At 40.2% G+C, this 23,326-nt stretch overlaps 1 protein-coding gene across 1 annotated transcript in view; it reads left to right on the top strand.

Moving 5' to 3' along the window:
• The window catches only part of LOC124544784 (tryptophan--tRNA ligase, mitochondrial), a 65,277-nt gene that overhangs the window by 22,632 nt on the left and 19,319 nt on the right, over positions 1-23,326 (top strand). Inside the window, exons 3-5 of the mRNA XM_047123467.1 lie at positions 4,902-5,000; positions 15,039-15,202; positions 15,304-15,425. Coding sequence (XP_046979423.1) covers positions 4,902-5,000; positions 15,039-15,202; positions 15,304-15,425 — 385 coding nt within the window. The remainder of the gene's footprint in view (positions 1-4,901; positions 5,001-15,038; positions 15,203-15,303; positions 15,426-23,326) is intronic.

A 23,326-nucleotide genomic window follows, 5' to 3' on the forward strand; every position in this document is an offset into this window, starting at 1 on the left:
ATTATAGCAGTTGTACCTTTTAAGTCACAGGTGGTCTTGCCTATGCTGTTTCAGCATAGTGTTGGGTTCGTTCTCTTGCCAACTTCCCTCATTTGTTTTTACTAATGACAACGTGACTGCCCTTTTACGTTTCCCCTTTATCCGTTTTATTTTTCTGACTATACTGAGATGTCCCGTTAGCAGAATGGAGTCTATTTGAAACAAGGGACTGATGACCTTGCTGTTTGGTCCCTTTAACCTCAAACAACCAACCAACCAACTTCAGTGCACTCAATGTGCTATGAGGCTCGGCTACCAGTTGCTCCAGGGGTCGGATGATTGAGCGACTTGTCCAATCTGAGGATATCTGCCTTCTGTTCTCGGGTTGGATGACACACTTTTCCACAGCCATAGGGTCTTTTTAAGGTCTATTTTATTTGTGCACAGGAGACGTTGGCCCATATCACTTCTGAGATCCAACAGGCTGCCGCAGAGTCCATTCACTGGTTTAGTAACCACCTCAGAGAGGGTCTATACCTTGGTGGAATGACAACTGTCGATTGGCAAGCAGGGCCAGACGAAGAGCTCTGCGGAACTTCAAACACCGTCCAACTACAGAAAACCTTCATGCCTTCAGATCTGCTAGAGCATATGCGAGGCAAATGATAAAAGAATGGAAGAGGACTTCGTGGAAGGAATTCACAACTTCCATTAATCAATCCACTTCCATTGTGCAAGTTTGGGACTCAGTATGGCAGATTTCAGGCAAGGGCAGCCCACGTAAATCGAGTAATGGGGTCTTGGTGGACATACCAGAGGACATGGCTCAGGTTTTAACTGGCCATTTTTTTACTGTCACTATGTCATCCAGACAAGGTCCTGCTTTTCAGGTGTGCCATAGGACTGTGAAGATGAGGAGCCCCATTTCTTCTCGCATGATGAGAAAGTCTACAACCTTCCTTTCTCCACGTGGGAACTGGATTCAGCTTTGTCTGCAACCAGAGACACTGCTCCAGGATCTGATGAGATCCATTATCCCGTGCTTCATCATCTGTGCCCTGAAGTTCACAGCTCCTCTCTTGTTTCAATCAGATCTGGTTTGATGGACAGTACCCCCCACGACTTGGAAGGAGACAATATTAATTCCATTGTGGAAACTGGGCAAGGACCATAACGCCTCTAACAGTTATCAGAGTATAGCCCTTACCAGTTTTATGGGTAAGACTCTTGAACACATGGTCAGCTGCTGCTTCATCTTGCTGCTCGAACCCCGACGTCACCTGAGCTGCTCCCAGTGCATTTTCAGGTGCTGCCAGTCCACCCTTGACAACTTAATGCTACTGGAGATTGCGATTCAGGAGTCCTTACACTGAAACCATTTGGTTTGTTTATTTTTTGACCTCAAAAAAGCATATGATGCTACTGGGAGGTACAACATCCTTCTCCAACTCCATGAATGGGGACTACGTGGATGCCTGCCACTTCTTATCCGATCTTTTCCTGAGGACCGGCTTATTCGATGCCACATTGTTGAATCCTTGTCTGACTGCTATGTTCAAGAGAATGGAGTTTCCTAAGGCAGTGTACTCTGTGTCACATTGTTTGCCATCGCTGCCACTGGCATTCCCTCCGCAGTCAGGATCCCTGTCAAATGCTCTTTGTTTGTGGATGACTTTGCAATCTTCTACTCTTCCTCTGATCTTATGACGACGACAAGGCAGCTACAGCTGACCATTAGGAGGCTGGAAAACTGGGCTTGGACAACTGGTTTTCAGTTGTCACCAGAAAAGACTACATGTGTTAATTTTAACTGTGTTCATTGAAGTTTCAACCAACCAGTGCTCACAATGGGAAACACTATTTTACACTTTCACGTAACTGGTGCACTTTTTGGGTTTATTGTTTTACTCGAAATTAACTTGGCTTCCCCATCTGAAAGACCTATGAAGAAAGGGCTGCCAGTCATTGAATAGTTTGAAATGCCTTAGCAGAAAAACATGGATAGCTGACAGGTCCTGCCTTCAGCAGTTTTACAGGGCATTTGTTCGATCACATTTAGATTATGGCAGCGTGGTCTGCAGATCAGCCTGTACTTCCTACCTCAAGATGTTAGACGATGTCCACCATGAGGGCATTTGGATATCAACTGGAGTCTTTCGGACCAGCACTGTTCAGAGTTTTTGTGCAGAGGCTGCTGAACCCCCACACTGGATTCGGCGACATATCCTTTTGGCTCGACAGGCACTGAAAATCTCAGTGTCACCTCAGTCATTGGTATTTAGTGCAGTGGTCAAACCCACCTTAGAACGGCTGTTAGGGAATCAGCTCAATGTGACCAAGCCATTTGGGATACATACTACTGACTGTCTTAAAGGTTTGGATCTATCAGACCTCCAAATACACGCCAGGGATGGAACACATTTACGCCTTGGTGCGTTCAGAGGCCCAAAGTGATATTACGCTTGACATGGTACAAGAAAACTTGAACTCCAGATTATATTTTTACAACTTTGTTTTCAGCCGTTTCAAGTAAGTACCACAGTTTTATTGTTGTTTTTACAGATGGATCCCAGCAAGACAATGTTGTCAGTTATTCTGCTGTTTTCCCTGATAGTGTTTTCAAAGTGCATCTTCGGGAACAATTTATGAGTTATGATGCAGAGTTATATGGCATTCTGATGGCACTGGAGAGGATTCACAGGCATCACCGTACAAGGCTTCTTGTCTATTCCACTTTGCTTAGTGCACTACAAGCACTCACTTCGCCAAATGTATCCAGTAGAACAGCTGATTCAGCTCATCCATGACTCCTTAAAGCGGCTCTTAACACCATGACAAGGAGGTGATCTTTTGTTGGGTACCTGGCCACATTGGGATACAGAAAACGACATAGCCAACAAAGCCGCTGAGGAACCACGTTAGAGTGGTGCTGTGCATAAGTACCCCGTCCCATTGCATGCCATCATCTCATTTTCTGACAGACACATCATGCGTCAGTGGGAGACTGAATGGTTGCAGGTGACAGAAAACAAACTGCGGTTGCTCAAATAGGCCACACAGTGTGGCAGACTTCATGTCAGCCTCACCGCTGGAAGGAGGCTCTGCTTACCAGGCTGTGCATTGGACTTAACTCATGTCTTACTCCTCCAATGGGAGAATCCACCACTCTGTAAGATTTGTGGTGTCACTTTCAGTTCAACATATTTTGGCAACATGTGTCCTATATACCGATATTAGGCAGCCCTCAGTCTCTATGGAGATCTGCCTACCATCTTCGTCAATGCTGATTTCAGTGTTAGAAGAGTGCTGGAATTTTGTGAACTGTCAGGCTTCATCCATAAATTTGTGGGGGAGGTAGACTTTAATACATTATAAACTGCTCCGCATGTGGGGACAGCCTTTGTCCCCACCTCTGAGACTGGCATGCTGACTTTTCTTCAGTGCGCTGATAGCCATTATGTTGAGTGGCCCTCACCTCACCTCAAATCATCATCATATATATTTTATATGTGTGTATTGCAGTTTGATCATTACATCCATGAAGATGGCCTTGGATCTGTTTTGTCAGGTTTTGTCTCAATCTACTTTTGTTGAGCAGATAGGTCAGGTGGTTCTCCCAGTTCAGATGTTTATCTAGAAACACCCCTAAGTATCTAGTGTATTGTTTACTCTAAGTTGGATATTCCACAGTGCAAAGTGTATGTCATTTTCTCTTTGATGTCATTTCTTGGTAAGGTGTCTGTGTCTGAACAGGACTGTGTTTTGTTGAACTGGTCAGTTGTGCCATTTTGTCACCCAGTTTTTGGGTTGTGTAAGGTATATTCTCATCTTTCTTTGTATAGTTGTTGTCCTTGTTTGAGCTGCAGCCCACCATTTATAGGCACTATGTATTGTGTTTACAGTGCCATCTGTTAGCAGCTTTATGAACTATTTTGAAACTTCGGTATAACTTCTTACAGCTTTCACAACTACTATACCATTTGTTGCTCTCTGTTGATCTGTTTTCAAGGTATTTCATTTTGAAATTGGGACTCTTCACTGGACACCCTATAGATGGAATAATGTCACTGAAGCACTGCTTAATAAAGAGTTGCCTATTAATGTTAGAGGAAATAATATATAAAACTAAAATAGTATGGAAAACAAATTGTAATTTTCACTGTCAGGTCGAGAGCCTTTCAGACCACCTTTGTAAACAAAACCAATCTGGTTCCTTATTGAAAAGATGTAGCTACTTCTCCACATTTATTTATTGAACAGTTCCATTACTGTAAGGGTTTAATATTCTAACTCTTGTTCTCCAATTATTGAGTGTCCATTCACTAGGTGCTGTTATCATGGCAATAATTTTCAAGAGCTCTGCAAGTAGTGTACATAAAGTAAGGGAAAGGCAACCACTCACCTGCAACGGACCAATGCGTAGTGCACAGAAACATGTAACAGAAGACAGTATTCACATTAGCTTACAAACTCTTGCCCTGTCTCCAATAAAAGTGCATGTATTCATACACACAAACACCCTCATACACACACACACTTGCTGCTACTGTGGAATGTGTGTTGGTGTCATGTGGTTGTGCATGTGAATGTGTGTACTCACTCAGTAGAATTCTGTCGTGTTTGTATGCCAAACATCGGTGTGCTGTAGGTGAATATTTGCCTGTCTCTAATTTCACATATTTTTCCATCCCAGAATTTCCATTAGTTTCGTACATTTTCAAGTGGTTTCATATTTGCACCAATATTTACTATTTGAGATTTCATGCTTTGATGTTACTGGCTGTAAAACGATAAATTTTTGTGTTACACCGAACCTGTAACTTTAGTGGAGGCACTTAAATCATGACCGGTACTTGTTTAATACCATTATCTTTATTTGCCAAATTAAGGTGACAGTTTATTTAATTTAATTTTTTTAACAGGACCCCAAGAAACTGCATAGTAATATAATGGAGTTAACAGCCACACTACTGGCTTGTGGAATAGACCCAAAAAGGAGTATTCTTTTCCAGCAATCCATGGTAAGATATAGACTTTATTGTTCTTTGCATGTACCAAAGAAGATTCTGCTTATAGTTTTGCTTGATGTGCTTACTGCAGTTTTGAAAGACTTGATTACAAAGTTGATGAATTATGGCCCAATGTAGTTTCAGGGAAAATTATAATTAAATCTTAGCACACTGATGTTTTTAAAAAATGTTTGATTTTTAATAGTACCATACCATTTCCATCAAGAACTATGCATTTGTGATGTAACACATCACGTGATGCCACATATAGGTCTTCTACAATTACTAGTTGGATTAATAAAAGAGATAGATAAAATCCAAGTTTGTCATGAGATTGTGTAGGGAACATGAGGCAGATGCTACGAAAGAGGTGTGTATCACAGAGAGGTTTACTGTTAGAATTATGAGAGTGTAGGTTCCAAGAAGAGTTGGGAAACATATTATTTCCTCCCTCATATAGCTCACAAAATGAATGCAACAAGTAAAACAGAGAAATTAGTTCATTGAAGGTTCATTGACAGTTGTTCTTCCCTCACTCCATTTGGGAATGGAACAGAGAAGGTGGAAACAATAGCGGTACCAGAAGTATCCTCTGCTACACTGTAAGGTGTCTTGCAGAGTATATGTTGATGTAGAATTTTCTATGATGTGAAGCATTTCATAATTTCTGAATGTATGTCAGGGACTACTCAAGATGATGTCGTTATCAGGAGAAAGAAAACTGGCGTTCTACGGATCGGAGCGTGGAATGTCAGATCCCTTAATTGGGCAGGTAGGTTAGAAAATTTGAAAAGGGAAATGGATAGGTTAAAGTTGGTGGGAATTAGTGAAGTTCGGTGGCAGGAGGAACAAGACTTTTGGTCAGGTGACTACAGGGTTATAAACACAAAGTCAAATAGGGGTAATGCAGGAGTAGGTTTAATAATGAATAGGAAAATAGGAACACGGGTAAGCTACTACAAACAGCATAGTGAACGCATTATTGTGGCCAAGATAGATACAAAGCTCACACCTACTACAGTAGTACAAGTTTATATGCCAACTAGCTCTGCAGATGACGGAGAAATTGAAGAAATGCATGATGAAATAAAAGAAATTATTCAGATAGTGAAGGGAGACGAAAATTTAATAGTCATGGGTGACTGGAATTTGAGTGTAGGAAAAGGGAGAGAAGGAAATGTAGTAGGTGAATATGGACTGGGGCTAAGAAATGAAAGAGGAAGCCGCCTGGTAGAATTTTGCACAGAGCATAACTTAATCATAGCTAACATTTGGTTTAAGAATCATGATGGAAGGTTGTATACATGGAAGAACCCTGGAGATACTAAAAGGTATCAGATAGATTATATAATGGTAAGACAGAGATTTAGGAACCAGGTTTTAAATTGTAAGACATTTCCAGGGGGCAGATGTGGACTCTGACCACAATCTATTGGTTATGACCTGTAGATTAAAACTGAAGAAACTGCAAAAAGGTGGGAATTTGAGATGGGACCTGGATAAACTGAAAGAACCAGAGGTTGTACAGAGTTTCAGGGAGAGCATAAGGGAACAATTGACAGGAATGGGGGAAAGAAATACAGTAGAAGAAGAATGGGTAGCTTTGAGGGATGAAGTAGTGAAGGCAGCAGAGGATCAAGTAGGTAAAAAGACGAAGACTAGTAGAAATCCTTGGGTAACAGAAGAAATATTGAATTTAATTGATGAAAGGAGAAAATATAAAAATGCAGTAAATGAAGCAGGTAAAAAGGAATACAAACGTCTCAAAAATGAGATCGACAGGAAGTGCAAAATGGCTAAGCAGGGATGGCTAGAGGACGAATGTAAGGATGTAGAGGCTTATCTCACTTGGGGTAAGATAGATACTGCTTACAGGAAAATTAAGGAGACCTTTGGAGATAAGAGAACCACTTGTATGAACATCAAGAGCTCAGATGGAAACCCAGTTCTAAGCAAAGAAGGGAAAGCAGAAAGCAGAAAGGTGGAAGGAGTATATAGAGGGTCTATACAAGGGCGATGTACTTGAGGACAATATTATGGAAATGGAAGAGGATGTAGATGAAGATGAAATGGGAGATACGATACTGCGTGAAGAGTTTGACAGAGCACTGAAAGACCTGAGTCGAAACAAGGCCCCCGGAGTAGACAACATTCCATTGGAACTACTGATGGCCTTGGGAGAGCCAGTCCTGACAAAACTCTACCATCTGGTGAGCAAGATGTATGAAACAGGCGAAATACCCTCAGATTTCAAGAAGAATATAATAATTGCAATCCCAAAGAAAGCAGGTGTTGACAGATGTGAAAATTACCGAACAGTCAGTTTAATAAGCCACAGCTGCAAAATATTAACACAAATTCTTTACAGACGAATGGAAAAACTAGTAGAAGCTGACCTCGGGGAAGATCAGTTTGGATTCCGTAGAAATACTGGAACACGTGAGGCAATACTGACCTTATGACTTATCTTAGAAGAAAGATTAAGGAAAGGCAAACCTATGTTTCTAGCATTTGTAGACTTAGAGAAAGCTTTTGACAATGTTGACTGGAATACTCTCTTTCAAATTCTAAAGGTGGCAGGGGTAAAATACAGGGAGTGAAAGGGTATTTACAATTTGTACAGAAACCAGATGGCAGTTATAAGAGTCGAGGGACATGAAAGGGAAGCAGTGGTTGGGAAGGGAGTAAGACAGGGTTGTAGCCTCTCCCCGATGTTATTCAATCTGTATATTGAGCAAGCAGTAAAGGAAACAAAAGAAAAATTCGGAGTAGGTATTAAAATGCATGGAGAAGAAATAAAAACTTTGAGGTTCGCCGATGACATTGTAATTCTGTCAGAGACAGCAAAGGACTTGGAAGAGCAGTTGAACGGAATGGATGGTGTCTTGAAGGGAGTATATAAGATGAGCATCAACAAAAGCAAAACGAGGATAATGAAATGTAGTCGAATTAACTCGGGTGATGCTGAGGGTATTAGATTAGGAAATGAGACACTTAACATAGTAGATGACTTTTGCTATTTGGGGAGCAAAATAACTGATGATGGTTGAAGTAGAGAGGATATAAAATGTAGACTGGCTATGGCAAGGAAAGCGTTTCTGAAGAAGAGAAATTTGTTAACATCGAGTATAGATTTAAGTGTCAGGAAGTCATTTCTGAAAGTATTTGTATGGAGTGTAGCCATGTATGGAAGCGAAACATGGACGATAAATAGTTTGGACAAGAAGGGAATAGAAGCTTTCGAAATGTGGTGCTACAAAAGAATGCTGAAGATTAGATGGGTAGATCACATAACTAATGAGGAGGTACTGAATAGGATTGGGGAGAAGAGGAGTTTGTGGCACAACTTGACCAGAAGAAGGGATCGGTTGGTAGGACACGTTCTGAGGCATCAAGGGATCACCAATTTAGTATTGGAGGGCAGCGTGGAGGGTAAAAATCGTAGGGGGAGACCAAGAGATGAGTACACCAAGCAGATTCAGAAGGATGTAGGTTGCAGTAGGTACTGGGAGATGAAGCAGCTTGCACAGGATAGAGTAGCATGGAGAGCTGCATCAAACCAGTCTCAGGACTGAAGACCACAACAACAAACATGTTTACATGACTTTTTCCTACAGGTAAGCTGAAAACCATGAACATCTATATCAATTACTTATAGTTCTGTAATGCTGGAATGTGATTATCATGGTCTATATAATCAAAACCCATGGCCACATCACAAAATATTCAAACTTATGGTGATTTTTGATCACTGGTGTATATATCTTGTCTGACAAGAGTTAGTCTGATTGACACTCCTTTTGGAAATTGAAACTGTTTCTCACTGAGTGTTTATAAACTGTATTTTACATTTTACAGTCTGGTTTTTGTAAATTCTAGTAGTATTGATTTGGATTGAGAGCTTTTTGCATTTGCTAATTAGTGATACAGGAAGATTTGATATAGCCACATAATTAAATGATGATGATTTCGTTTTTGTTCTTAAGACTGGTTTGATGCAGCTCTCTGTGCTACTCTATCCTGTGCAAGCCTCTTCATTTCTGCATAACAGTTGCAATCAACATTAACTTGAACCTGCTTACTGTAGTCAAACCTTGGTCCCCTATACAATTTTAAACCCCCTCCCCCCCCCCCCCCCCAAAAAAAAAAAAAATTCCATTTCCGTCCACTACCACACTGCCTAATCCTTGATACCTTAAGATGCTTCCTAAGAGTTGATCCTTCATTCAGTCAAACTCTGTCATAAAGCTTTTTCTCCCCAATTTAATTCTGTACCTCTTAGTTAGCTTCCAGTCTATCACACTCCCAAATATTTAATGGATGTGACTACTACTGATGATTATTAAGCATTTATTTAATTGTAAATTAATGAATCTTTCTGCCTATTTATAAATTAGATTTGTTCATATTGGAGGCAACTGCCAATTCCTGCACCAAGGATTGATACTCTGTTGTTCTTCTTGTCTATTGCTACAATTTTCTAACATTGCAACTTCTCTGTATATGATGGTGTAATCCATGAAAAGTCTCATGGGACCTCTGACGTTATCCACTATGCTGTTTATAAATGTTGTGAAAAATAATGGCACTATGACACTTGCGTGGCGTACACCTAAAAGAAATTATTTTTACATCTGAAGATTCTTCTCCATTGACTACAACATGCTGTGTTCTGTTTGCTGGAATATTTCCAGTCCAGTCATACAATTGTTCTGACATTTCACAATTCTTATTTTGTTCATTAGGTAGTGTGGAACTGAATCAAACACCTCCTGGAACTTAAATGCAGATTCAAAATGGACACCAACATCTATTGCCTTGTGGGTCTCGTGAATGAACAAAGCGAGATGGGTTTTACATGACTGTTGTTTGCAGAATCTGTGTTGAATTCTTACAGGCAAAATTTTTGTTTCCAGAAATATCACAGTATACTAGCTTAAAATGTGTTCTGAAATTCTACAACTAACTGACATCAGCAATATAGGGCTCTAGTTATGCGCATTTGTTTAACAACCCTTCTTGGAAATGGAAACGCCCTCGCATTTTTCCCAGTCACTAGGAATGCTTTCCTCCTCTAGGGACCCAAGTAGACTGCTGTTAGAAGGGGAGCAAGTACTTTTGTACACTCTTATGTAGAATCATATAAGCATCCCATCAGATCCAGCTGCCTTCCCTCAGTTGATGGATTTTAGTTGATTTCACATCCCACAGTCACTTATTTCAATATGTGATATTGACATTTGTGAGGCTATTGAAAGGAGGAACTACAGTACAGTATTTCTCAGAGAAATGATTTTGGAAGATGAGCTAAAATTTTGACCTTCTCTCTTTCATCCTTTATTTCATGTGATTATGGTCACTTGGCATCTGGAGAGATGCCCTTCACTGATTTAACATAAAGCAGAAATGTTTTCTATCAGATCATTGGATAATTCACTTTTGAACTCATTAAATGCTTCATCCATTGCTGTCCTTAATCTAATTTTGGTTCAGTCAGTTTTTGTACTCATTGAGGACAAACGTTTTGAAACAAGGTACTCTGTCACAGTTTGTAATTCAGTTTATATCCCTTTCTCATAAAAATAACACTTTATCATCTATATAAACACAAAAGTAAGCAACTAAATGTGTTACTCTGAAACTTCAGACCACACTATCAAAAGTACTGTAAGTTTGAATGAGTATTTATGTAAGCCACCTATGCGTTGGCTCAAGAACCTTTATAATGACTATTGTACATTAATTGTTACATACTAGGCGGTAGTGATGTTATGACTGGTAATACAGCTGTGAGAGGAAAATATCGCAAATTTCAATTAGCTGGAAGTACCTGTCTTAGTTATGGAATTTGTTCTAATGAAACAATTGGAAGCTCAATGAAATTACATTAAATTGTGTTGCCTTGGTAAGATGCGTTGATAAGAGTGATGTGTATGAGGTCTGTTCAAAAAATTCCGGAACTTTGTCCACAAAATTTTTTTACACTTTTATTTACTGTGCGTGGTCTCCCTCGAAATACTGTCCTCCACAATTGATACACTGCTGTCAATGCCATTTCCACCTCCAGAAGCAGTCTTTGTATACCTCTTGCTGGATTGTATGAAATGCTGTCTGTGAATTTCCTTTTAGCTCATCTATTGTTGCAAATCTTCATTGATAGAACAAGTTTTCAACTTTGGAAGAAGAAAAAAAAAAAAAAAAAAAAAGTCCGCTGGGGCCAGTTCCTGGAGAGTATGGAGGGCAATGCAACACAGTGATTTTGTTTTTTGTGCAATACTGATGCACCAACAGAGATGAATGTGCAGGTGCATTATCGTGATGCAAGAGCCATGAATCGTCTCGCCACATTTCTGGATATTTCCATCTCACATTTCATCTTAGGCATCACAACATCTTGATAATACTATCAATTAACAGTTTGTCCCAATGGCATGAATTTGTGATGAACTATCCTTCAAAGTCAAGGAAAACTATGGCTTTGACATTTCGCCTGATCAGACAAGCTTTTTTTGGTCTTGGAGAACCGTTCCCAGCCATTGTAAAGAGTGAACCGTGGCCTCAACATCACAACCATAGACCCATGTCTTATCACCACTTATGATTCTCTTAAGGAACATCTCATTCTCATTTGCACAATCCAGAAGCTTGACACAGATTGTGAGGCAAAGGTCTTTTTGGTCTTGACTCATGAATTGTGGGACAAACTTGGCAGCAACACGATGCATTCCAAAATGCGGTGTCAGGATTTCATGACATAATCCAACTGAAATGTTACATTCTTCTGCAGTCTCTTGGACAGTCAGTCTTTGATTGGTATGCACAATTTCATTGACATTCCTGACTCGAGCATTGTTGGTAGATATAAAATTGTCCTAAATTAGGGTCATCTTTAACTACTGTCTGGCTATTTTTAAACTGTCTGAATCATTATTAACACTGAGTATGGCTCTAGGCTTACTGCATCATTTGATGTGTGTCTTTAAATTTTTTTTGTGTTTTATGTAAAATTTAATGCAGACACATTGCTCCTTCAACTCTGCCATCTTGAAATTCACAAACTGTGTGACACAGCGCTCTACTCAGTACAGCTCTTGAACAATAACTAACAGACATAAAACACTGAAACTTCTGGCAGTTACGCATTAAACACAGACATGAGCATGGATTTCAACCACATTTCGCTCCATCACACCATTGGCACGAAATTATAAGTGTTCTGGAATTTTTTGAACGCACCTCATATGTGCTGTTCAGAAATAGTGTGCTTGCAGATTACAGATGTCCCAGGCCCTCTGCGGAAGACGTTGTATAAGTTATGAACATTTCAGTCATTGGCAGTCATTGGTTATCGCAGCAACACATGAATAATTCTCCTATGTATACTGTAGTCTATGAGAAAGCCACTCCAGTACTTGTTCAGTAGAGCCAACTGGTTCTATACATATCATTGGCAGGTTCTAGATGTATAAACATGTTGCCAATCCAGTGTAGCAGATGGCTGATGATTATATTTTTTAGTCTGACAGTGAGTGGAGAAAACGGCATTCCCCCATACTGAAAGAGATATATTGTGTGCTTTGAATAGGTTCATTCTACTGACTGCAGGTTCTCTCTAGAGTCCTTGTAATGCTACAGATCTATATTATGTGTTAGTAGAGGGAGCAAGGTGACAATTTGAGAAAAGTCTGTAATGTACTCCTTTGCTCAGCTTCATTTTTAGGTGGAGATAATTTGCTGGATCACACAAGAGCTATGAAATGTAAAAAAAGCTGTGCTGTGACAGTGCAGTTGCAAAAGAAGCAGCCAGACGTGATTGAAAAAAAAAATAAATAAATAAAATAAATTGGATGAAAATCTTTGTCATTACTGCAACTGGTACTCAGACAAATATTGCTTAAGCTAAAATACAAAATTTGTGGAGTGCTGTTGAGATTTCTGCAACAATACAGTAACATTTTAGTAGCTTTCGTCATATATTATCTCTGTTTTACATTTAGTGATACGGCATTTGATAACAGCTTCATCCAGTACAATACATGTAATGTCCTACAAGGAATTTCAAATCAACTCTGTGCAGACATTTTAACAGAATACTTGAAGTGAAGCTACACTATGTGCCAAATATCTTCACTGAACATATTCTCTGTAGGCTGCATAACTGAGTATATTTTGTGGTCCTAAAAGATATGTCAAAAATGTAAAGCCATGTAGATGGGACCTAAATAAGCAGATTTCATACAGGAATGCATGTATGGTAGTGACACATTACAGTGCTAACTTGTAAAGCAATATGAATCACAAGAAATTAAAAAGGCATGTGAAAACAAATGGCATCAGAAATTTATTAATAATTTACAAGAGGTGCTCAAAGGAGCTGCCACCAACAGTGATACACAATCCACAGTGACAAAGCGTGGATCAGCCTACATTAAGAAAGATGTCAGGCGTGTTGAACACATGTCCAGCAATATCAAACACGTGCGCAACTAGATCTGCTTCAGATGTGATGGGACTCAAGTACATCAGGCTTCTTATATGACCCCACAAGAAAAAATCCATACAGATTAAATCGGGAGAACATGGTGGCCAGGGAACTGGACTGCCCCATCCCATCCATCGCTGACTGTAGAGACTGTCAGGTAATTCATGACATTTTGACTAAGTACCTCCTGTAGGAAGATGATGTATGTGAGGCCAGTTAAACAACTCAATAGAATGTATGGTCTACTAAGTTATTCTGTACAATGCCTGCCCAAACATTAATGGAAAATCTCTCTTGCTAGGCACTTGTTATTGTGCCATGTGGGTTACCCTGAGCCCACAAGTAAGAATTATTGATGTTCAACATACCTGACTGCATAAAGGTATCCTCATCAGTAAATAAAATAACTGCAGGGAAGGTTTCACCGGCTGCGGTCTGCTGTAGGTACCAAGGAGCAAAGTTGAGACGTGGAAGTTAATAATCAGGGGTCATTGCTTGCACTCTCTGTAAATGATATGGATGCATCCAGAATGAATTTGAAAGGTAGGAGACGAGGCACTGGCAGAATTGAAGCTTTGAGGATGAGTCGTGAGTCGTGCTTGGGTAGCTCAGATGGTAGAGCACTTGCCCGTGAAAGGCAAAGGTCCTGAGTTAAAGTCTCGGTCCGGCACACAGTTTTAATCTGCCAGGAAGTTTGATATGGATGCATTCAGTCTTCATGTAAAGTCCTCAAACACTTTGATGGCTCACACCCACTGCCGTCCTACAGCTCTTGAGCTTGTCGAAGGATTATTCTTTACTGTGTTTAGTAGTATTCTTCCTTCCACTGCAGGAGTTCTGCAATATCTTCCAATGCCAGTTCCACACGTGGAAGCATAAAATGATCCACTTGTGCGTAACTCCCAATGAAAACACTCAAATGTTCAGTATTCCAGCTGATTCCTATCTGGGTGCATCCTTTGAGCAGCTAATTCATTTCCTCGTGTAGTTCCTTACATGAAATACATGTTGGCCAGCTCTGCATTGGTGAAACAATGCGTGCTGCTAGAGATCTGTGTGGTAAATCATGAATCCAGCTAGCAACATGCTTTAATGTGCCGCAGTCATCAGCACACTACCGGTTCAAGGCAGCATTATCAAACACACGCACACATTCCTGTACAATATCTGCTTATTTTGATCCCCTCTACCTGCTGTTAAATTTTTGACACACAGCTTATGACCACCCTGTATATAAAAACAGGCACAGTACGTCAACATGATTCGTGTCTTTAGTCAAAAAGATCAACAGAGAAAATTTAATGTTTGAAGGAGGCGTGGATATATTGGCCTATACCAGAGACTGAGTGTTATATGTGGTAATTTCCACTTGCAGTGAACTTAATCCAAAGTGAAACCTTCAGGAAAGAACTAAAGCTAACTGACACTCTGATAATCACAAAAATTCAAATTTTAAAGTGTTTTCATCTTTTATGATCTGGATTATTATCACTATCATACCATGTTTTGAACTGCAGTAGCGATTGTTATTTACAGTCAAGAAGAATGAGATATTTCTGATTTGTCAGGTTCCAAGGCACTGTGAGCTTTTGTGGGTTATCAGCTGCAATGCAACTGTTGCACGGTTGGCACATTTTCCTCAGTATAAGGAAAAGTCAGCTTCACTTCAAGAAGTTCCTGTGGGGCTGTACACTTATCCCTTGCTGCAGACTGCCGACATCCTCCTTTATAAGTAAGTGTGTTACCAATTTCTTTTTTAAGCAATGCATGAATGGGTTAAATAGTAAAATTTTATTTCCGAAACCTAGAATGTCATTATTTTCTCTTTTTAAGGGCAACTCATGTACCAGTGGGAGAAGATCAGGTGCAACATTTACAGCTGACCCAACATCTAGCACAAAGGTTTAACAAACGCTATGGCTCCACATTTCCCATACCACAAGTTATCCTTACAGGCAAGTAAATAGTTATGTATGAGAGCTTCACCAATATTTCAGGTTTGAATCTTCTTTGTGTATTGTTGCAACTCTCCAGGTGTAGCAAATTCTGCGAACAAAATTTGCTGAATAGTTCACATTCTTCCAGTTAAAAACTAATTCAGCAACATGCTGAGTATTGATGTAAATAATGTTTTATTTGGAAATCAGTGTCTCAGATTGTCATCAAACCAACAGTTTAAAATCATCAAAAAGTTCCAGGAGAAAAGTGGGAAAGGGATTAATTCATATGAGATGCTGCTCAAAGTATCTGAGAATTTCATTTTTAAAATCAGAAAACTATTCTTAGATCCTAATGACTTCGGTCACATCGGGCATGTATGCAACAATCCCAGTGTTGTTTCCATTTTTGGAGGCTCTTCTGGAAGTCCACAGAGTTAAAGGTGTTGAGGACCTGCTGGGATTCCTCTTGGATATCTTCAACAAAGTCAAAACATTGCCATTTCAATGTGATTTTCATCTTTGGGAACAGGTAGAAGTCACACGGGGCTAGCTGTGGCTAGCATGGAGGGTGGAGGACCATTGCCGTGTTTTCTTTGGCGTGGAATTCCTTCACAACAAGCGAGGTGTGTGCAGGTGCGTTGTCATGGTGCACCAACCAGTCTTTCTTTTTCCACAACTCTGGCCATTTGCGCTGAATATTTTCCATCAGTCGCCTCAAAACTTCACAGTAAAACTGCCTGTTGACAGCCTGACCAGGTGGGACAAACTCCTTAAGCACTATTGCCGAATGCTGAAAAAAATGATCAGCATTGACTTCACATTGCTGCAAACTTGTCAAGCTTTGAAACTTCCTGGCAGATTAAAACTGTGTGCCGGACCGAGACTCGAACTCGGGACCTTTGCCTTTCGTGGGCAGGTGCTCTACCATCTGAGCTACCCAAGGACGACTCACGCCCCATCCTCACAGCCTTACTTCTGACAGTATCTCGTCTTCTACCTTCCAAACAAGCTATTTTCGACCTTGAAGTTTGATGATTCCTGCTTTGTTTCAGGTTCATAACTGTAGACCCAAGATTCAGCATGTGTGATGGGTTTGGATAAAAATTTTGAACACATGCGAACACTTTGTTGCACCTCATGCATGGTTGAATCTGGAAGTTTCTTGGTCAATGCTGAGAAGCTGAGGGGCGAACTTCACTGAAATTTCTCTCATGTTCAGTTCATTGACTAGAATTTGTTGACATGTACCTTAAGCCTTTTACAAACATTGTGAATTGTACTTCTTCAGTCTTCTTGAATCACGCCATGCACTTTCATGATTATTTCTGGTGTTGTGCATGTTGATGGTCGACCAGAATGTTTCTAATATTCCGTAGATTCTTGGCCACCCTTGAAGTGCATAAACTGTTCAAATGTTCTTGCTTGGCTCAGTGCACTCTAACCAAATGCCTCTGTCAGCATGCGGTGCGTTTCAGCTGCAGTTTTCTTCAACTTCAAACAGAATTTGATGCAAATCCATCGGTTCTTCATGTTATCCATTTCACAAGCACTGAAACACATGCTGACAAGCTCCACTACAACTCACAACTACATACACCAAAGATGATGCAACATTGTGCCACAGTAGCTAAGATGTGTACTTAGATACATATAGCAGCGGAGTGTTGTACTACTACTGGTCTGACTGGGTACAGTGGAATTCTACATCTACATCTAAATCTACATACATTCTCCGCAATCCACCATACGGTGTGTGGCAGAGGGTACCTCATACCACAACTAGCATCTTCTCTCCCTGTTCCACTCCCAAACAGAACGAGGGAAAAATGACTGCCTATATGCCTCTGTACGAGCACTAAGCTCTCTCATCTTATCTTTGTGGTCTTTTCGCGAAATGTAAGTTGGCAGCAGTAAAATTGTACTGCAGCCAGCCTCAAATGCTGGTTCTCTAAATTTCCTCACTAGCGATTCACGAAAAGAACACCTCTTTTCCTGTAGAGACTGCCACCTGAGTACCTGAAGCATTTCCGTAACACTCACATGATGATCAAACCTACCAGTAACAAATCTAGCAGCCCGCCTCTGAATTGCTTCTGTGTCCTCCCTCAATCTGACCTGATAGGGATCCCAAACGCTCGAGCAGTACTCAAGAATAGGTCGTATTAGTGTTTTATAAGTGGTCTCCTTTACAGATGAACCACATCTTCCCAAAATTATACCAATGAACCGAAGACGACTATCCGCCTTCCCCACAACTGCCATTACATGCGTGTCCCACTTCATATCGCTCTGCAATGTTACGTGACTGTGTCAAGTGCTACACTACTAATGGAGTATTCAAACATTACGGGATTCTTTTTCCTATTCATCTGCATTAATTTACATTTATCTATATTTAGAGTTAGCTGCCATTCTTTACACCAATCACAAATCCTTTCCAAGTCATCTTGTATCATCCTACAGTCACTCAACGACGACACCTTCCCATACACCACAGCATCATCAGCAAACAGCCGCACATTGCTATCCACCCTATCCAAAAGATCATTTATGTAGATAGAAAACAACAGCGGACCTACCACACTTCCCTGGGGCCCTCCAGATGATACCCTCACCTCCGATGAACTCTCATCATCGAGGACAATGTACTGGGTTCTATTACTTAAGAAGTCTTAGAGTCACTCACATACTTGGAAACCTATCCCATATGCTCATACCTTAGTTAGGAGTGTGCAGTGGGGTACCGAGTCAAACGCTTTCCGGAAGTCAAGGAATATGGCATCCGTCTGATACCCTTCATCCATGGTTCGTAAGATATCATGTGAAAAAAGGGCAAGTTGCGTTTCGCAGGAGCGATACTTTCTAAAGCCGTGCTGATGCATGGATGGCAGCTTCTGTCTCAAGGAAATTCATTATATTTGAACTGAAAATATGTTCGAGAATCCTGCAATAAACCGATGTTAAGGATATTGGTCTGTAATTTTGAGGATCCGTCCTTCTACCCTTCTTATATAGAGGCGTCACCTGCGTTTTTTTCCAGTCGCTCAGGACTTTACGTTGGGCAAGAGATTCGCGATAAATGCAAGCTAAGTAAGGAGCCAATGCAGTAGAGTACTCTCTGTAAAACCAAATTGGAATCCCATCAGGACCTGGCGATTTATTTATTTTCAACTCATTCAGCTGATTCACAAACCCAGGGATGTCTATCACTATGTCCTCCATGCGGGAATCTGTATGAGACTCAAACGGCGGTATGTTTGTACGATCCTCCTGTGTGAAAGATTTCTCAAATGCTAAATTTAAATTTTCAGCTTTCGCTTTGCAGTCTTCTGTTGCCAGACTGATCAGTGAGTGACTGGATGGAAGCCTTCGACCCGCTTACCGATTTTACGTAAGACCAGAATTTCCTTGGGTTTTCAGCAAGATCTTTTGCTAAGGTATGATGATGGTAGTGGTTGAATGCTTCATGCATCGCTATTTTTACAGCAGCATGAATCTCTACTAACTTTTACATGTCCTCATTCTCCCCATCTTTCTTGTACCGCGAGTGCAACTGCCTTTGCTTCCTGAGCATTCTCCGAATTGCGCTGTTAAACCACGGTGGGTATTTTCCATCTGTAACCCACTTTTTCGGCACATACTTCTCAGATATTTTGGGTAGCACCCCATACATTATGATCAAAAAGTCGTGCGCATGACAGGAAAGAAATAAAAATTTATGAGTAAACTACATACATATACCATTATTTATAATGTACAGAAAAAGCATTATGTAACCACAACATAGGTTAGAAATAACAAGTCTGTTCGCAACACATATGAAAACACAATTTTTTAAAATTATGTTTCAAGCTCTTTGTATAGCATGTGTATAGAGATCTTAAGCGATGCTGTATTTTCCTATTTGAATCTTTCATCACATATGTACTGTATTTAGGTACACCAAAGGAAACAAATCTGTATGCAATATATGTATTGGGATCTTACCAGTCGTGGGAGTACCTCATCGTCACACAGACAGTTCATAGACACTTTCCGTGTGTGGATGAACATTGTTCTATTGAAAAATGGCACCAAAATACTATCATATAAGAGGTAACACATGAGGATCCAGGATGTCCAGGACACATTGTTGTGCTGTTAGTTTCATCAATCACTACCCAACAGTGACCTGGAGTCATAACAAGTGGTTCCAATAACATGATTCCAGGAGTAAGACTGCTGCATCTCTCCAAAACTTCGGAAGAATGGGACTTCTCCCCTGGTCGGCGCCAGAGTCACAGATGATGGTTATCCAGGGTAGTGCCAAACCGTGATGTATCACATGCAATTGATGTCATTCATCAGCAGTCTGTGCTTCCTGGTCAGAGTACCATTCCAAACTCAGCCGTTTGTGTTGTGACGTTAATTGCCGCTTATTCATGGGAAAGCAATTCCATAGGACAGCTGTGGCTGACCAATGATGTTGGGTAACAGAGCATTCCAGAGAGTGCATAACTTGTTCTTGAATGATAGGCACAGATGTGAAGGGGTTACGATGTTACAATGTCCTTGGTGCACAATACAGCAATCCTCCATTTTTGTGGTCAGAGTAGGTCGAATGAAAGCTTGAAGAATAATTTACCCGCCCTCCTATTATCATGTTGCCCAACATCGGGGCATGATTCAGCTAGCCTGTGAAATGAACACTCACAATGCTTTCTCGCACTAGTATGCAGCATCTCCGTGTCCTTCACAGCGATCACTTGCAGCGGGGCAGGTCTTTGTTACTCGCCGTTCATCATACTGTTCGATGGAAAAGTTCCACCTGCCTCAGTACGCCGGCAGATAACCAGCCTGTTTCTCTGCATACGTATGTACTGCGCTGATGACATACAAGCAGCGTTGAAGAAAACACCGTCAATACTTATGTCGTAAAGTCCGCATAAACTCTGGTAGCAAGCTATCCTGTAAATTCTTAATACTTTTCGGGCGGAAAGTGGTTGCTTTGTTCTCTCAGTAAAATGTCAAAATTCTGAAACGAGTCTATTATTCCATTTCTGTAAAAAAATAAAAAAAATAAAAATACCTGCCATCAGCCCACATGTAATTAGCGAACATCACTGTCCTCAGTTCACAGTTCATGCTACCCAGTACACACGCAAGACAGCCAGAAATGTACTTAAGTCCAACCTGAAGAATTACACGATTTCAGTCAATACTCTACTACTATATCCGAGTTTCACAGTCAGTCCTTTTCAGTGGATTTCTGTTAAAGAAATTGTTAACCAAATATTCCATATAAGGATATGAAACATGCCACGCAGAATGTTACAAAGGCTGAAAGTTCACATGTGTTTATCTTTCCAACAAAACAGTCCTAGAACTTACAAACTTCACAAAACTGTCCGTAGATGCAAGTGCCTCTACAGCAACACAATATGGACGTGAAAATCCAATAACTTCTTCATTTTACGCATTACGCAGACAGACACGTTCCACGTGACCTGCACGTTCAATAGCTACACAGTGACTCCTGAATGCTGTTCCTTCCACAGCCTATAACTGCATGGAAGTGCGCGGGAACTGCTAAACTCTGGTTGATCAAAATGACCAGCCAATCAGAACAATTGTTAAACATCATTCCCAGTTGCATTCATGTCATTTCAGTATACAGATATTAATATAATGCTTAACAAAACCAAATAAAAAGGAAAACTAATATTGGAAAAATTTAGAAAATGATCTAAACTTTAAACCGATATTCTGGCTGCCTTCCTACAAAAGCTAGTACACTTAGACATACGTCATCAGCAAAGTGGGCTCAAATATCTTTCCCACACTATGATTACATAACATATTATATAAAATTGAATTTCTACGTATGTCCCACTTACACACTCTCACTCATTCTCATTCATTCCACAACAACAAAACAAATAGATATTAATTAAATAATAATCTTTTCTGGATTTTATATTACGAAAATGAAAAGTAGTTAACATTTTTAAAATGAAAATCCAAATAAATTGACCTGACATTTTGTGAACTCCAGAAATTATTTCAAATGATACTAAAAGACAAACTGTTGTTATTCCTGAGTTTTTTAGTCCAAGTGTCAGTTTGGGGTGTTTTAGGTACTTTCTTCTAACTCTGAAACTATGACAGATAGAAGGCTGAAATTTTTATTCCATATTCTCTTGAATAACAAAAGGCCACATATCGACTTTGAACAATATTAAATAATATTTAATATAGTTTATTTAGATTCTTAAGGGTTTGAATATTCAGTCGCTTGAAGTGACACAGATACTGCTTCCCACGGCAAGCATAGCGGCAGGTGCAAATGAGTCATTGCTAAGAAACAACTGGCTGTCTCCTTCACAGCCAAATGCTCCAATGCTATGGGCTGTTCTGCTAAGTAGCTTACTGCAATAAAGTTATCGCGTATTGACTCACAATGTTACACACTCAATATCTGACATTGTCCACACCTCTTATATATATCTTATTAGGTACATGCATTTTGATGGTTGTTGTGTCTCACTGATGAGATTTGCAACTCTTAATCATTTACATACTACCAATGGTGTGTACATGTATGAAGTTACATTAACACCTGACCATTTCTTCAGGCTGCTTCACTGTTTTTTTTCTTTTTTTTTTCCTGGCAGCCTGTATTTACTAATACCAGCTGGCTTGTTAAGGAAGTTTTTGTGTTTATGCTAATGTAGGCTTATTAAAAGATGCAAATCGGCTCAGGAGGAGCAGATACAGACACAAACAATGATATTACTAGAACACCATAGGCTAAAGTAAAATCTGATGTACAAACATTCCAGCCAAAACCTGTTCATATCACAGGAGTTGCAAGTAAGTAGCCAAAGAGGACCCTGAAGAAAACACAACATCTGTGGGGACCTGATAACTGGTGCAGCATTCGTAGTAAACACAGCTTTGGCTGCATGCTGCTCAGATGACAGGCAGAGGTGTCGCGCAGGACATGTGAAGAGTGACACTTGTGTAACATCCTGTCACTCCAGCAATATGGATACACACTCAGAGAGTAGCAGCAGTGTTGTTTGTTCAGTATGTACTTGTGCTGTTGGCAGCTGTGAGCCCAGAAAGCGCGCCCGATGGGTATGGCAATTAGTCTTCCATAGGTAATAAACACTCAGCCTGGCAGGCGGTTTGGCAGTTTGTATCATCATTGAATTCCTCGTTACGCCAATTCTTGAATACAACTGTTACTTCCCTTTCTGGACCAGGAGTTCGAAACTGATTTGATGTTGTTGTGTTAGACATTTTGAGCTTTGCTGATTGGAACTGATTGTGGCTGATGTTGCTTGCAGTTATACCATTAGCTCCCTACATAACAAGTGTCTTAATCACATTTTAGAAATAATGAACATAACAAGTGTCTTAATCACATCTTAATACAGTGGTTAACAAGATCACAGCACAATGAAACTGTAAGCAGTACGGTTAAAATGTGATATGAGGTACTGATTTGCAGTTCAGGTGGGGAAGGGGCAGGGAGGTTAGGGGAAAGAGAGAGAGAAAGAGAATGTTTCGTTGATAGCACATGACAAGCTGTATCAAGTATACCACACTAACAACGGTAAATAACTACCAGGCAAGGTGGCACAAGGATTATAGCAGACGATAATAGTTCACATCCCCATTCAGCCATCCAGGTTTAGGTTTTGTGTTATTTCCCTAAATCGCTCCAGACAAATTCTGGGATGGTTCCTTTGCTAGGGGAATTATTGATTTCCGTCCCCTTCCATTTCTGATCTTAGTTTGTGCTTCATGTTCATTGATTGCTTGTTGTTATAAAGAAATAGCTATAAGGCAAATTCCTGTGAACTTCCAGAAGAAAATTTTTTCAGGCATAATAGTAACAAAGCATATAAACTGTTGAAACATGTGTGGAT

This window comes from Schistocerca americana, chromosome 8 (assembly GCF_021461395.2).
Source record: "Schistocerca americana isolate TAMUIC-IGC-003095 chromosome 8, iqSchAmer2.1, whole genome shotgun sequence".
Lineage (NCBI taxonomy): Eukaryota > Metazoa > Arthropoda > Insecta > Orthoptera > Acrididae > Schistocerca > Schistocerca americana.